Source organism: Rana temporaria, chromosome 11, assembly GCF_905171775.1.
Source record: "Rana temporaria chromosome 11, aRanTem1.1, whole genome shotgun sequence".
Lineage (NCBI taxonomy): Eukaryota > Metazoa > Chordata > Amphibia > Anura > Ranidae > Rana > Rana temporaria.
This window is the reverse complement of record NC_053499.1, coordinates 116,055,217-116,069,669: the sequence shown is the minus strand read 5'-3', so window position 1 is coordinate 116,069,669 and position 14,453 is coordinate 116,055,217. Positions and strand designations below refer to the sequence as shown.

Genomic DNA, 14,453 nt, shown 5'->3' with positions numbered 1-14,453 from the left:
ATCTGGTGGCTGGATCACACAGAGCAGGGATCTTCCGCTGAGACATGGCTTCTATATGAATAGCAAGCTGCTGTCAAACAATGTCCTGCCTCCTGGATCGACTACTTAAATAGACAGCACACTAGTCCAGTGCCAATCCAGGAGGCAGGACTTCGTTTGACAGTGGCCGGCTATTCATATAGAAGCCGTGTCTCAGCAGTAGATCCCTGCTCTGTGTGCTCCGGCCGCCAGATCATCCTGACAGTTTTCTGGCTGATCGCTACTGGCCTTTTTTACAGGACATCAGAGCAGTCCGGGGGGCAGGGAGCATCCCTCCGGGCCGCACCACTTCTGCAGGAAGCGATCAGCCAGGAAACTGTCAGCGCAGTCTGACAACTCGCCCTCCACTAATTCCCACTCACTAAATGCGAGCAGGCGAGTGGAAATGTTGAGGGCTGACTTATAACACATCCAATCAGTGCAATATCAGCCAGTTTTAACAGTAGAGTAAATAACAGCTGTGCACTCTTCCAGAAATTAGGCAATTTGTGCAAGTGTGTGAATGTGATGTGTACCATGAAATATAAGCTACGTTTGTGGTCAGGAATGGACTGAATAAAATAGATTAGTCTATTATAATCTGGAATTAAAAAAGTAAACTCCTTGCTTTTTCCCCCCCAAAATGTGTACTAGCAAAAACAACCTTAAAAATAATCACACGCACACGCCATCACTAAGTGTACAAAAGAGAAAACTAAATACTTAAATTGACCTTTAGCCTAGGTTCACATTGAGCGATTTCTTATGCGATTTGAGAGATCAAATCGCATGACAAGTCGCAGCCTATTGGAGGCAAGGGCAAAGTTTCAATCGGTGCAACGATTTTACAGCGCTGCACTGATTTGCAAAAGTAGTTCCTGCACTACTTTTGCAGTTTTTCAGGTGCGCCTTCAATAGACATCTGTGCATGAAGCCACACAGATGTCTATCAAGTAGCAGCTGAAATTGCGCTGACCTTGCTACTTTGAAGTAGCGCGATTTCAAGTGAAGTAGGGCGATTTCAAAGTAGCAGCAATGTGCACCAGGGCTACAGCAAGTAAAAAAAAAAAAAAAAAAAACACTGACAAGTGATTACACACAAATATTTTCAATGGTAGAGAAACAGTAACATTATCAAAACGGCTTGTCATTGTATGTTTTACCTGTGGAAAGACTGAGGCCTGAGTGGTTTCTACCACTGGTGGAACTGGAGTGGCTGGTGATACAATTTCTACTTTCCGTTTCTGATAGAAGAGCAAAATAACTTGTAAGTCATTAAAAGGAAATAAAATACAACAAGGAAAGTTGATCTGACGGAGAATACTGAAATCAGGGAAACAGACATGAATGGGAGACAATATCTTACTGGAACAGGGAGAGATTTTCCTCCTCCCGCAGGGGCTGCAACTGGAGGTAGAATGAGTTCAGGAATCTTCCTCTGTGGAGAAGGAATGACACAGGCTTATCACCTCTCCCCAATACAGTGGGAGGGTCACACGTATGGATTTTACTTTATTGTCTCTTCACACAGCAATGATAAATAAATACAAATTTCTTCTCAAGGTATATCACTGTGTCAGGGACAGAGGTTCAGAAATAATCTGCCTGTGTCATTATGTTTTAAGACAGACACTTATGCACACATTCACCACCTGCCTGCCTGGGACAGGGGTGGCAAAGCAGCCCTTTAAACCAGACACAGATGAAAAACTTAAGCTGGAATGACAAGTATTAGCTGATTTTCTAAAGCTGAAAACTAAAGTTCCCCACACAAATCAGATTTAAGACTCATTAATAAATGATATAAAATTATATAGACAAGTTAAGAATCCAGCATCAGGTCAGGTGAACAATACAGAAGTTACACTGTGGGGACCCGAGGGTCCGATTCTGAAACACAAAATATGTTGCATATAACAACAGGCGGCAATATCTAGTAGAAAACGATTAAGGCTCAGACACTTTATTTAGCTTTGTTTTTTGGAAACACTGAAGCTATTGTCTCTTAACAATATAGGCAGAGAATATTAGTGAAAAAACAAATGTTGGGGGAAAAAAAAAAAATCAGCAGATCTACAAATATAGGCAGCTAAAATTATACCTATATGTCCAAAAAAAACTAAAAAAAATTTTTATGCTCGATTAAATTTGTGGCAGTTTTGTGACAGGCTTAACTTCCTCAAAGTGTCACCAAACCCACAACATAAAAAACTATCAATAAATGCTGTATTACATGCTGTTCCTGAATATGAGAGAGAGAGAGTGAGAAGACAGAGAGAGAGAGAGCGGGGCACAGAGAGAGCGAGAGAGAGAGAATGGGCACAGAACGAGAGAGACGGCACAGAGAGAGAGAGAGCGAGAGAGACGGCACAGAGAGAGAGAGAGAGCGAGAGAGACGGCACAGAGAGAGAGAGAGAGCGAGAGAGACGGCACAGAGAGAGAGAGAGAGCGAGAGAGACAGCTACAGAGAGAGAGAGAGAGAGCGAGAGAGACGGCACAGAGAGAGAGAGAGAGCGAGAGAGACGGCACAGAGAGAGAGAGAGAGCGAGAGAGACGGCACAGAGAGAGAGAGAGAGCGAGAGAGACGGCACAGAGAGAGAGAGAGAGCGAGAGAGACGGCACAGAGAGAGAGAGAGCGAGAGAGACGGCACAGAGAGAGAGAGAGCGAGAGAGACGGCACAGAGAGAGAGAGAGAGAGAGAGACGGCACAGAGAGAGAGAGAGAGCGAGAGAGACGGCATCTCAGAGAGAGAGAGAGAGCGAGAGAGACGTCACAGAGAGAGAGAGAGAGAGAGAGAGACACGGCACAGGAGAGAGAGAGAGCGAGAGAGACGGCACAGAGAGAGAGAGAGAGAGCGAGAGAGACGGCACAGAGAGAGAGAGAGAGCGAGCGAGAGAGACGGCACAGAGAGAGAGAGAGAGCGAGCGAGAGAGACGGCACAGAGAGAGAGAGAGAGAGCGAGAGAGACGGCACAGAGAGAGAGAGAGAGCGAGAGAGACGGCACAGAGAGAGAGAGAGAGCGAGAGAGACGGCACAGAGAGAGAGAGAGAGAGCGAGAGAGACGGCACAGAGAGAGAGAGAGAGAGAGCGAGAGAGACGGCACAGAGAGAGAGAGAGAGAGAGAGAGAGAGAGACGGCACAGAGAGAGAGAGAGAGAGCGAGAGAGACGGCACAGAGAGAGAGAGAGAGCGAGAGAGACGGCACAGAGAGAGAGAGCGAGAGAGACGGCACAGAGAGAGAGAGAGAGCGAGAGAGACGGCACAGAGAGAGAGAGAGAGAGCGAGAGAGACGGCACAGAGAGAGAGAGAGCGAGAGAGACGGCACAGAGAGAGAGAGAGAGCGAGAGAGACGGCACAGAGAGAGAGAGAGAGCGACGGCACAGAGAGAGAGAGAGAGCGAGAGAGACGGCACAGAGAGAGAGAGAGCGAGAGAGACGGCACAGAGAGAGAGAGAGCGAGAGAGACGGCACAGGAGAGAGAGAGAGGGCGAGAGAGGACGGCACAGAGAGAGAGAGAGCGAGAGAGACGGCACAGAGAGAGAGAGAGCGAGAGAGACGGCACAGAGAGAGAGAGAGCGAGAGAGACGGCACAGAAGAGAGAGAGCGAGAGCGACGGCACGAGAGAGAGAGAGAGCGAGAGAGAGCGGCAGCAGAGAGAGAGAGAGCAATAGAGACGCACAGAGGAGACGGCACAAAGAGAGGAGAGAGAGAGAGACGGCACAGAGAGAGCGCGAGAGAGAGAGAAGGCACAGAAAGAAAGAAAGAGAGAGAGAGCAGAGAGAGAGAGAGAGAGAGAGAGAGAGAGAGAGAGAGAGAGAGAGAGAGAGAGAGAGAGAGAGAAAATGCACAGAAAGAGAAAGAGAGGGCACAGAGAGAGAAGGAAAGAAAGAGAGAGAGAGAGAAGGCACAGAAAAGGGGGAGAGAGAGAGAGAGAGGGGGACAAATATGAGAAAAAAAAAAACATAACACATTTTTGGCACGATCTGTATTATTTATGAATTTAGAGGAAATTGGGGAAATAATTGTATTTTTAAAGTTTAGAAATATCGATTACCTCAATATGCACGTCTGCAGGCTGTAACTGATTCTGTTTGAGGTGTCAAAAAAGGAACACTGCAAAAACACATACAGTGGTGTTATGTCGTTTATGGGAACCACAGCCTCTTGAAATCCACTATAAGCCTGTGTCCTTATGATTATACGGGAGGCGGATCATCCATCAATCAAGATGTGACAGTCCCGCCCACTGTGTTCTTTATCAGTAACTGGGCTTTCATTTAGAATCTTATACACGCCCAAATGTGTGATGCCAATATCATGTGACATGAACAGCACAACTGAAACAGAAATGTTCTCTCCAGCAATTGATACCAAACTGAGCATGGCAGCAGGACTTACCCTCACTGTGTCTTATATGGATTTGTCCAGAGTGAATGTGCAGGAGGGGGAGGATCTGTACATACAGGATCAAACTGCCTTTTTACAGAATGCAGAGGATTAATCACTTAAGTTCCACAGTGAGTATAACAAGCATGCTATTCTGCATATACAGACAGATTTTACTGTTGTGGGAGATTCATTTTCTATATTCTCCAAAACTGGTTGATCCTGTTGCGCTCTATCACCACCTCCTGTTCATGTCTCTAATTCAGCTAGGGATTTTGCAGCTGTGGTGGTAACTCTGCACATGCTCAGTGATTTTCAAAGCTGAGCATTTCCTCCCCATCATATCTGAGCAGGCCATTTGACTAGAGAGTCACACAGTGGTAAATGACAGCCAACTCCCTCCCTCCTCCTCCATGCCCACTAACCAGTTAAACACAATTGGGGTGGGATATAACATCTTGATTGATAAAGGCTTCACCTCCCCCTTATTCTAAGACACAGGCTGGAGGGGTGTGACATAGCCTGTGACTGGCTGAAATCACCACACCATGTTATTTCCAAAAAATAATAAAGATTTGATTTCAAATATATATTTGTATGTCAATTTAAAACAGTTTATGGATATCAATTATTTTTACTCTGTATTCCAAAGGCCGTTTTATTTTTCTGAAAATGTGACCAGCAGCAGAGAACCAGAAACTCAACCTGCTTATGTTTCCCTGCAGACAGGCTGGGAAAGATCTGGGTCATGTGACAGCTGTATATCAAATAGGCAAAAGGTACATATATATATATATTTTGTATGAACATTATTACAGTGCCATCATTCACATACAGAATGGACAATGTAAATTAAACAGTGTGTGTTTAGTGTTAATTAAAGTAACAACAATGCATGTTTGTGGTCCGAAAATTTGGCAGGCACCGAGCACAGCAACGTTTTTGGAAAAAAATTCTGAATGCATCAAGTAATCATTACGCAGCCTGGAAATCAACGTGAATGTGGTGAAGGTTTCCTGTGGCTATAAAATCATATTTATAGAAAATCTACAGCCATAACAATAGCATTCAGCATTCCCAGCCAAGAGAAGAGTTAATCAAACTTTATTTTCAGAATGTTTGTGAATATGATACTCCTAGCATTAGCATGCTAACGTTAACACCCAGTTGTGTAAATCAAGAAAAGGAGTTGATAATTCTAGTTTGGAAATTAACTTTACCAAAAACTGATCATTTCTTGAAGCATGCTGGCTTTAATTCTCAGGCATGCCTGCCATTATATCTCGCTACAAAAATTATCACTTTTGGTATCCAGCCCTCCAAATAGATACTTCTCTTTCATTTAGGCACATTTAAAGATTTCAGATGAAAATGAGTGACACCTTTGTTATGGACTGAGTTAATGGGATCCAGCCAGGTGGTGACCACTTACAAATCAAGTATACATTTTGGAACAGGTTGGTTTAATAAATTATTTATTTTTTATTACAAATGGCTACAATTAGTGCAAGGCAAGTATTGAACCCTTGATCTGACCCTGTACACTAACCAGTGTGTTTATTTTCAGGTGTGTCCAGTTTTTAATGACTGCTTTTTCAATCCAAGCAACAGTGCACATTTGGCGCACACACGGAGGTGAAAATCTGCTTTTTATCATCTTGTCAGATTACTCACCACTTCTCGTTCTGGTGAGCTGGGCCTTGACCCAGAAAGCCCATTCTTGGTTGGAGTCTTTGCCTCTTTTTTTGGAAACTGGAGTTTTTTCAAGTCTAAACGGTCATAAGTAACCCACTCATCTAGCCGCTTATTAACTGTAATAATAAACAAATAATTAACATTTTTGCTTTACAACAGCTCTATCTATGAAAATACATTATGCTACAACATATGTTGTATTGGTTTGTTTGAAGTAACTCCGCTTTCATGCAAATAAAAAGATTAGCACATACAATTGCTATCAAGCCATACTATAATTTAGTATTAATATTATTAAAAAATTACCTTTATTTTAAATCTGCCGCCACTATAATTTTCTGTAAAATTCTAACTAATATGGCAATATGTTCTGTATATCGTTGGTGTACAGAACACCTATAAAAATGTGATTTCCTGCTTGGGTGAAAAACTCTGCAAGTCGGGTTTTTGGTTAGCTACTCCCTAAGGGTTAGTGACTTTATAAAAGATGCAGAAACTGCAATGTTTCTCATCAGAACACAGAGTGCATCAGATGGTTATACTCAGTTAAGGTGGCCATACACGGTTCGAATTTCTAAAGAAGTTTCTTTCGAAAATCGTATCAAAGAATTTTCGTACAAATTTCGCACCGTTAGTGGGCTGCAGCAACAGCCGATTTTCGTGCGGCAAACAAATTTTAGAAATCCGACATGTTGTACATTTTTTGAAAAACAAAACAGTTGGTTAAGCACAGAGTGGCCCGATCCTTCTCTTCTGGGGTCCCTTGGCGGCGCTCCTGGCTCCTCCTCTTCTCGAGTGCCCCGTCAGAGAAGCACTCTCCTTTGGGACACCCACGCAGGTACACTCCCGTGTCCTGCTTCTGCGTCTATTGACACAGAAAGCAGGACCCGGCCGCGCCCCCCAGCGCCTACGTCATTGGATTTGACAGCAGTGGGAGCCAATGGCCGTGCTGCTATCAATCTATACAATCAGGACATGAGACACCAGCCGGAGCTGGTGTGCTTGTTCCCATCGAGGGAAACACAGGGCTCAGGTAAATATAACGGGGATATCTAGACTGGATGTGTGTTCCTTGGTGCACCCTGTGGGTTCTCCCCTGTCTCATGTACATTGTGTATTTTATATCCTGCTTCCTTACTGCTTGTACTGTGTCTTGTACCATTTTTGCATTAATAAAGACCAACCTTGTTTGTTAAAAAAAGATATATAACGGAGGCTCGGGGGGGCTGCTGAATGACAGAAGGTTTTTCCCCTTTAACAGATGGGACCATGCAGAGAAACATATGCAAACTGCTGATGCAGCCCAGTAATGCATTACAAAATGCAAACAGTGCATGAAAACATGCCTGGTATGAAAGACCTCTCAATGTCAAGGGGCATTACAAACCACTACACTTTTTCCCAGCACCTTCAGTAGTAGAAAGAGCTGCATGCAGTATATTTATTTGTTCAACGTTCTGTTCAATGTAAATAACAAAAACAATTCAAACTATACTAATTCTTATGTGAAGATCGATTTTGGTTTATACACCTGTTTTACCCAATTTAAGAACACACTTGTCCGCTTCTAATAACACAAAATCCCACATATCTACAACTAATAGTAGTACACAGGGAAACAGTCACTGCAGGAAACTGTAAAACATAACATGTAATTTAAGTTTTTGAAGGCATTTAAAAGCATACAAAAAAATAAAAATAAATCTACAAAATAATATTTTATAAATAGATAGTTTACTCACAGTCAATGTAGTGAACGTAGAACAGTTTCTTTGCAGATAAGTCTTTAACACTCAGGATTTCTGCCAGTGCTAAAAATAATACAGAAAATAGCATCATCAACAAATGGGCATATTGTCATTCGTTTATAGACTCCTAGCGAGATCATTGTCTAAAATATTTAAATATAACCTACGTTATCCAAAACAAAAACAAAAAATTGGTTTCAGTCATTTTGTGCTAAAATACCACATGATATTATAATACCCTCATAGCTGACAACTGGATTTTGATTTGTACATTATATATTCTCAGATTTAGGGCATTTATTTTAAAATAATGAATAATAAACAAGAGACTATCAGAATCACGTACGCCATTCCACTTCATTGTCTTGATTCTTGCGAAGGACAGGTAATCGACATCCTTCCACAATCTCTGGCTGAAAGAATGAAAGCAGCAGGTGTTAACATGCAAATATATATTTGATCTATCTACAATAGATCTTTTTAGATCTACAAATACTGTATAAAATTGTGCTCATAAGTTTACGTACACTGGCAGAATTTATGATTTCTTTGTCATTTTTCAGTGAATATGAATGATAAACACAAAAACGTTTCTTGGACTCATGGTTAGTGTTTGGCAGAATCCATTTATTATCAATCAACTGTGTTTACTCTTGACTCCGTCGTTTAGCGGAACCGTCGGCAGCGGCGATCGGGTCCTGTCTCCTGCTTGGCTGGGATACGAGTGAGGGCAAGATGGCCCCCACCCCGTCTCAATAGCATAGCAGGGCGGAAGCGACGTCAAAACGTCACTTCCGCCCATGCTTCTTAAAACGCACATTTTCTTGTCATTTTTTCAAAAGGCTAATTTTTTAGTCTAAATATGAGATTTGAGGTCTTTTTGACCCCAGATCTCATATTTAAAAGGACCGGTCATGTTTTTTTCTATTACAAGGGATGTTTACATTCCTTGTAATAGGAATAAAAGTGCCCCTTTTTTTATTTATTTTTTTAGTGTAAAAATAAAATAAATAAAATTAAATAAGAAAACAAAAAATGTTTTTAAAGCACCCCGTCCCGCGCAGAAGTGAACGTATACGTGAGTAGCGCCCGCATATGAAAACGGTGTTCAAACCACACATGTGAGGTATCACAGCAAATGTTAGGGAGAGCAATAATTCTAGCCCTAGACCTCCTCTGTAACTCAAAACATGCAACCTATAGAATTTTTTAAACATCGCCTATGGAGATTTTTAAGGGTAAAAGGGTAAAAGTTTGACGCCATTCCACGAGCGGGCGCAATTTTGAAGCGTGACATGTTGGGTATCATTTTACTCGGTGTAACATTATCTTTCACAATATAAAAAAAATTAGGCTAACTTTACTGTTGTCTTATTTTTTAATTCAAAAAAGTGTTTTTTTTTTCCAAAAAAGTGTGCTTGTAAGACCGCTGCGTAGATACGGTGTGACAAAAAGTATTGCAATGACCGCCATTTTATTTACTAGGGTGTTAGAACAAAAATATATATAATGTTTGGTTTTGTTTAGTAATTTTCTAGCAAAAAAAAACTGTTTTAATCTTGTAAACACCAAGTCTGAAAAACAGGCAAGGTCCTTAAGTGGTTAAAGTTACCTGCCTGCCTGTAGAGTGAGCTGCGCACACACAGCATCCTGTACAAATTCGGCAATGGCGAAGATAACTGACATCATCCTCGACCGGCCAATAAAAGAGACCCAGAAGCCGGACACCCGAAAATGTCAGCGGCCGGAACATCATATTGCTGGATTTGAGGCACGTATAATTCTGCTTTAAGCAAATGATTTGGCTGTTGGGCTGCCTATGAGGTCTGCAGTAGGCATGCGTGGATCTGGTAGGCAGCCCAATGGCCAACTAAGGAAGTGCCAACATCAAGCTGCCAAACACATGATGTTAACTGTAACATTACAAAGGCAAGTTAGGGCATACAGTTTTTTGCTCTCAGCCTCCTCCAAATTCTTTTTTTTTTGCTGCTGTGACCTGACTTTTGTTAAAAGGGGTTGTAAACCTTTGTGTTTTTTTACCTTAATGCATCCTATGCATTAAAGGGATTGTAAAGGTTTTTTTTATTTTTTTCACCTTAATGCATCCCCCCATTTTACTTACCTGAACCCGTTCACCTGCTGCGCTCGCCCCTGACGTCCTCTTCCTCCACTCAGTCTGGCTGTTAATTGGCTAGATTGGATGAATTGATAGCAGCGCAGCCAGTGGCTTGCGCTGCTGTCAATCACATCCAATGAGGTGGCGCGCCGGGCCGAGTGATACAGTCTGTGGCTATAGCCGCCGGATGTATCACAGGAGCGCATCTGCAAGAACCCCCATGGGAGAGAGCTCCCATGAAGGGGTTAGTTCTTGCAGGGAGGAGCAGAGTCAGCCGCTGAGGGACCCCAGAAGACCAGGATCGGGGCCACTGTGTGCAAAACGAGCTGCACAGTGGAGGTAAGTATAACATGCATGTTATTTTATTTATTTTTTTAAACGGGAACCTTTAGTGTCCCTTTAAGGTGAAAAAACATCTTGCAGACACCACCCCCCCCCCCCCCCCCAGCCCCAGTTTTACTTGCTACCCAGAATTTCCTAGGGTGTGATCCCGCGTAGTTCTCCCCATGCCCGATCGGCTCTTCATTGGATAGATTGATAGCAGCGCAGCCATTGGCTCCTGCTGCTGTCAATCAAATCCAATGACAGGGCCGCCGGAGCTATGGAAGCCGATTGTATGGCATGGGAGCGCGCCCGCAAGGTAACCCCCTCGGGAGAGAGCTTCCCAGAGGGGGTTAGCTCTTGCAGGGAGGAGCCGCAAGAGCTGTCGTGGGACCCCAAAAGAGCACAATCGGGGCCACTCTGTGCAAAACTAACTGCACAGTGGAGGTAAGTATGATATGTTTGTTATTTATAAAAAAAAAAGCTTTCGTGTCACTTTAAAGAGTGGCTACATTCGCTCTCTATGGTCTCACTATATAGAAATTAGCCACCCTCTTCTGCTTACTCCCGAGATGAACCAGGGACTATGGGATTTGCAAGAGTAGTGCCCTGCGTGTTGCAAATAAACAGAACTAAGGGTGAAAAAAAAGTTTCCGAAGAGTGTAGAATGGGAAACACAGCAGATATTAGAGCTGCACGATTCTGGCTAAAATGAAAATCACACTTTTTTTTTTTGCTTAGAATAAAGATCACGATTCTTGCGGTGTAACATCTTTCACATTATACAAAAAAAAAAAAAAAAAGGATTAACTTTGCTGTTTATTTTTTTTTTTATTAACTTCTTAACCCCCGGACCATATTGCTGGTCAAAGACCAGAGCACTTTTTGCGATTCGGGACTGCGACGCTTTAACTGACAATTGCGCGGTCGTGCGACGTGGCTCCCAAACAAAATTGGCGTCCTTTTTTTCCCACAAATAGAGCTTTCTTTTGGTGGTATTTGATCACCTCTGCGGTTTTTATTTTTTGCGCCATAAACAAAAATAGAGCGACAATTTTGAAAAAAAATAATATTTTTTACATTTTGCTGTAATAAATATCCCCCAAAAATATATAAAAAAAAATTTTTTTCCTTAGTTTAGGCCGATACGTATTCTTCTACTTATTTTTCGTAAAAAAAAAATCGCAATAAGCGTTTATTGATTGGTTTGCGCAAAAGTTATAGCGTTTACAAAATAGGGGGTATTTTTATGGCATTTTTATTAATATATTTTTTTTACTAGTAATGGCGGTGATCAGCGATTTTTTTTTCGTTACTGCGACATTATGGCGGACACTTCGGACACTTTTGACAAATTTTTGGGACCATTGGCATTTTTATAGCGATCAGTGCTATAAAAATGCATTGGATTACTATAAAAATGCCACTGGCAGTGAAGGGGTTAACACTAGGGGGCGGGGAAGGGGTTAAGTATGTCCCTTGTGTGTTCTTACTGTGGGGGGGGTGGCCGTACTAGGGGAAACACTGATCTTCTGTTCATACATTGTATGAACAGAAAATCAGCATTTCCCCTGCTGACAGGACCGGGAGCACACACACAGCTCCCGGTCCCCGCTCTGTAACGAGCGATCGCGTGTGCCCGGCGACGCGCCCCCTAGTGGCGGCTATACGATAGGACGTATAGCTACGGGCTCTCGCCCAGGAGAGCCGACCTGCCGCCGTATAATGACGGTGGCTGGTCGGCTAGTGGTTAAAGAGTATTTTTTTTTAAATTGCATTTAAAAAAAAAAAGCTGCGCAAATACGGTGTGACATGAAATATTGCACCAACCACCATTTTATTCTCTAGGGCAGGGCTCGACAAAATCTGGGTGCCAGGTCGCAATTGCGACAAGAAATTGTGACCTGGCGCCTGCGCCCGCCGGTAATTGAGGCCGCGGCTTTGCAGCCTTGTGAAGGCCCAAGCTTGCTTCTGTGACCTGGCACCATCTGGTGGTGGCCGTTGGCATTACAATTTGTTTTACTTGTAAGCAACAAATGTCAGAAAAGGTTTGGTCTTTAAATGGTTAAACTTCTTTCATCTAAACGCCAAAGCTCTTTCCTTTCATAAAAGAACGAAGAGATACATAATTTCCACTTATTCACTGTGTTATATTAAAACTTGTCAGACTGCCTGAATTTTGTTTATCCAGCTGTGAGAACTCTCTGCACTTGTTAGGCCCCTTTCACACGGTTGGACTGTTCAGGTCCGCCTGTCATATTTGTCGGCGGACCTGAACGGCCGATTCAAACATCTCTATGGAGCGTCGGATGTCAGCGGAGACATGTCCGCTGACATCCGACCCGATCCGTTAAAATCAGACGGATGGCGATCCGATATGGACGGATGACGACGTTTCGGGTGAGATCTGATGAAAACGGACATGCTGTCCTTTTCATCAGATCTAGGGATAAGCTCCGGTGTGTTCGCGCAGTCCACGTGCAGAGCCCGCCAGGAATTCTGCACGGCGCTGCGCTAACCACAGGCAGGGAGACATTTCCCGATCTCTGCAGCAGAGCAGCGGGACAATGTCTCTCTGTGATTAGCGCAATGCAGTGCCGACTTCCTGGCAGGCTCTGCACGTGGACTGTGCGAACACGCCGGAGCTCATCCCTAATCAGATCTCTTCATAAGAGACAGCGGCGCTGCACAAGCCCCTCCCCGCTCAGTGAGCAGAGAGGGACTCGTCGTCCGCCAGCTCAGCGGAAAGATCTCCCGCTGAGACGGAGTCCGCTAGTGTAAGAGGGTCTTTAGAGAGAACCGTGACTTGCGGTTTTGAAGATCGGGAAGGAAAAAAGATCGCGATTTTGATTCTTTGCGATTAATCGTGCAGCTCTAGCGGATATACAAGTAAAATTTATGTAGGAGGATTTTTTATTCTCTGTGCATTATCCGAGACGGTTCACTTCACCGGGTATAGTAGAGGGTTTACAACCACTTTAGCTGGATGTGCAGAGGGCATGTCAAAACGCTGCGCACTGTATGAACATTTTCATTCTGTATTTTCTCTACTGAAAATTACAGTGCACACCCGTGGAGAGCTGCATTTACCTGCACAGCGACACACCAGGACACAAATGCTGCTCCCAATCTGAAATCCTTTCACCCACATGACTGTCAGATTGGGAGTACCGTCTGTGTCCGTGCAGCTGCTGCATCCCAATAGGACTGCCTGCACGGGGATGCATGGGATACCTGTCCAGGTAAACACAGCCCTCCATTAGGCACATGCTTTAATGTGAACAAAGCCTAAATAAAGTTGTCTTTTGATACATTTTAATTAATTTAAACAAATTGTCATTTATTCTACATTGCTCATCACTGAATAACCCAGCAGCGACATATCATTGTCTTACACAAGGCAGTGACTGCTTCCTCGCCCAGGTTTCAGCACTGAAAGCAGCCCCAGCTCACTGATAATGGATGAGTGACATGAAAACACAGGCCTCCAGCATCCCTTGTTTAATGAAACAGGAGCAGAACGGCTACAACGTGTGAGGAATTGTCCCCTCTACATTCATTTAACTGGAAATAAGAAACAATGAATGCTAGCGACAAATAAACCTGTACACAGAGATACTACTAATAATAATCCCTCACCTCCGCCATGTTGACTCTACGGGCTTCTTCCGCCTCCCTTCCCCGCCGACTCCGCCTCTTCCCCCCCAGACCACTGAGCCTGAGGTTGCCCACACCGCGCCTGACACTTTCAAGTTTTCCATTTTCCACCAAATACGGTGGATTTTCGAGTCATACCCGTCACACCAAATCATACCGATTCGATTTAGGTTACGCTTGCAACGCTATCTAAAATCAGGCACTTAACAAGGCAGCTTCGAAGGCTTACAAAGGGGGCCCTTCTGCTCTGTTGTCTGGAACGCAACGCGCGCTTCACTGCAGCAGTGCAGAGACTAACGTTACAGGAAGTGTTTGGTTGTATTCATCACGAGCAAACGACTACTTCTTATTTTCCCTCAAAAAATAAAATAAATAATTACATCTGTTTATCGTCATACCAGTATGGAATACACATTATGTTTGACTATATCATTGTAAAAGCATTATTGAGGAGAAGGAGGCGAAGCGCCATCTGGTGTCTGCAGTTGGCTTATGAGTGCATGGTCCAAGCATT

The 14,453-nt window shown here is 43.5% G+C and overlaps 1 protein-coding gene across 1 annotated transcript in view; it reads right to left on the bottom strand.

Moving 5' to 3' along the window:
* KAT5 (lysine acetyltransferase 5) overlaps positions 1-14,027 on the bottom strand; it is a 61,644-nt gene extending 47,617 nt beyond the window's left edge. Inside the window, exons 1-6 of the mRNA XM_040328890.1 lie at positions 13,922-14,027; positions 8,192-8,258; positions 7,840-7,908; positions 6,077-6,213; positions 1,385-1,456; positions 1,182-1,262 (exon numbers count right to left, since the gene is read on the bottom strand). Coding sequence (XP_040184824.1) covers positions 1,182-1,262; positions 1,385-1,456; positions 6,077-6,213; positions 7,840-7,908; positions 8,192-8,258; positions 13,922-13,930 — 435 coding nt within the window. The 5' untranslated portion in view covers positions 13,931-14,027. The remainder of the gene's footprint in view (positions 1-1,181; positions 1,263-1,384; positions 1,457-6,076; positions 6,214-7,839; positions 7,909-8,191; positions 8,259-13,921) is intronic.
* Between the last annotated feature and the right edge of the window lie 426 nt (positions 14,028-14,453).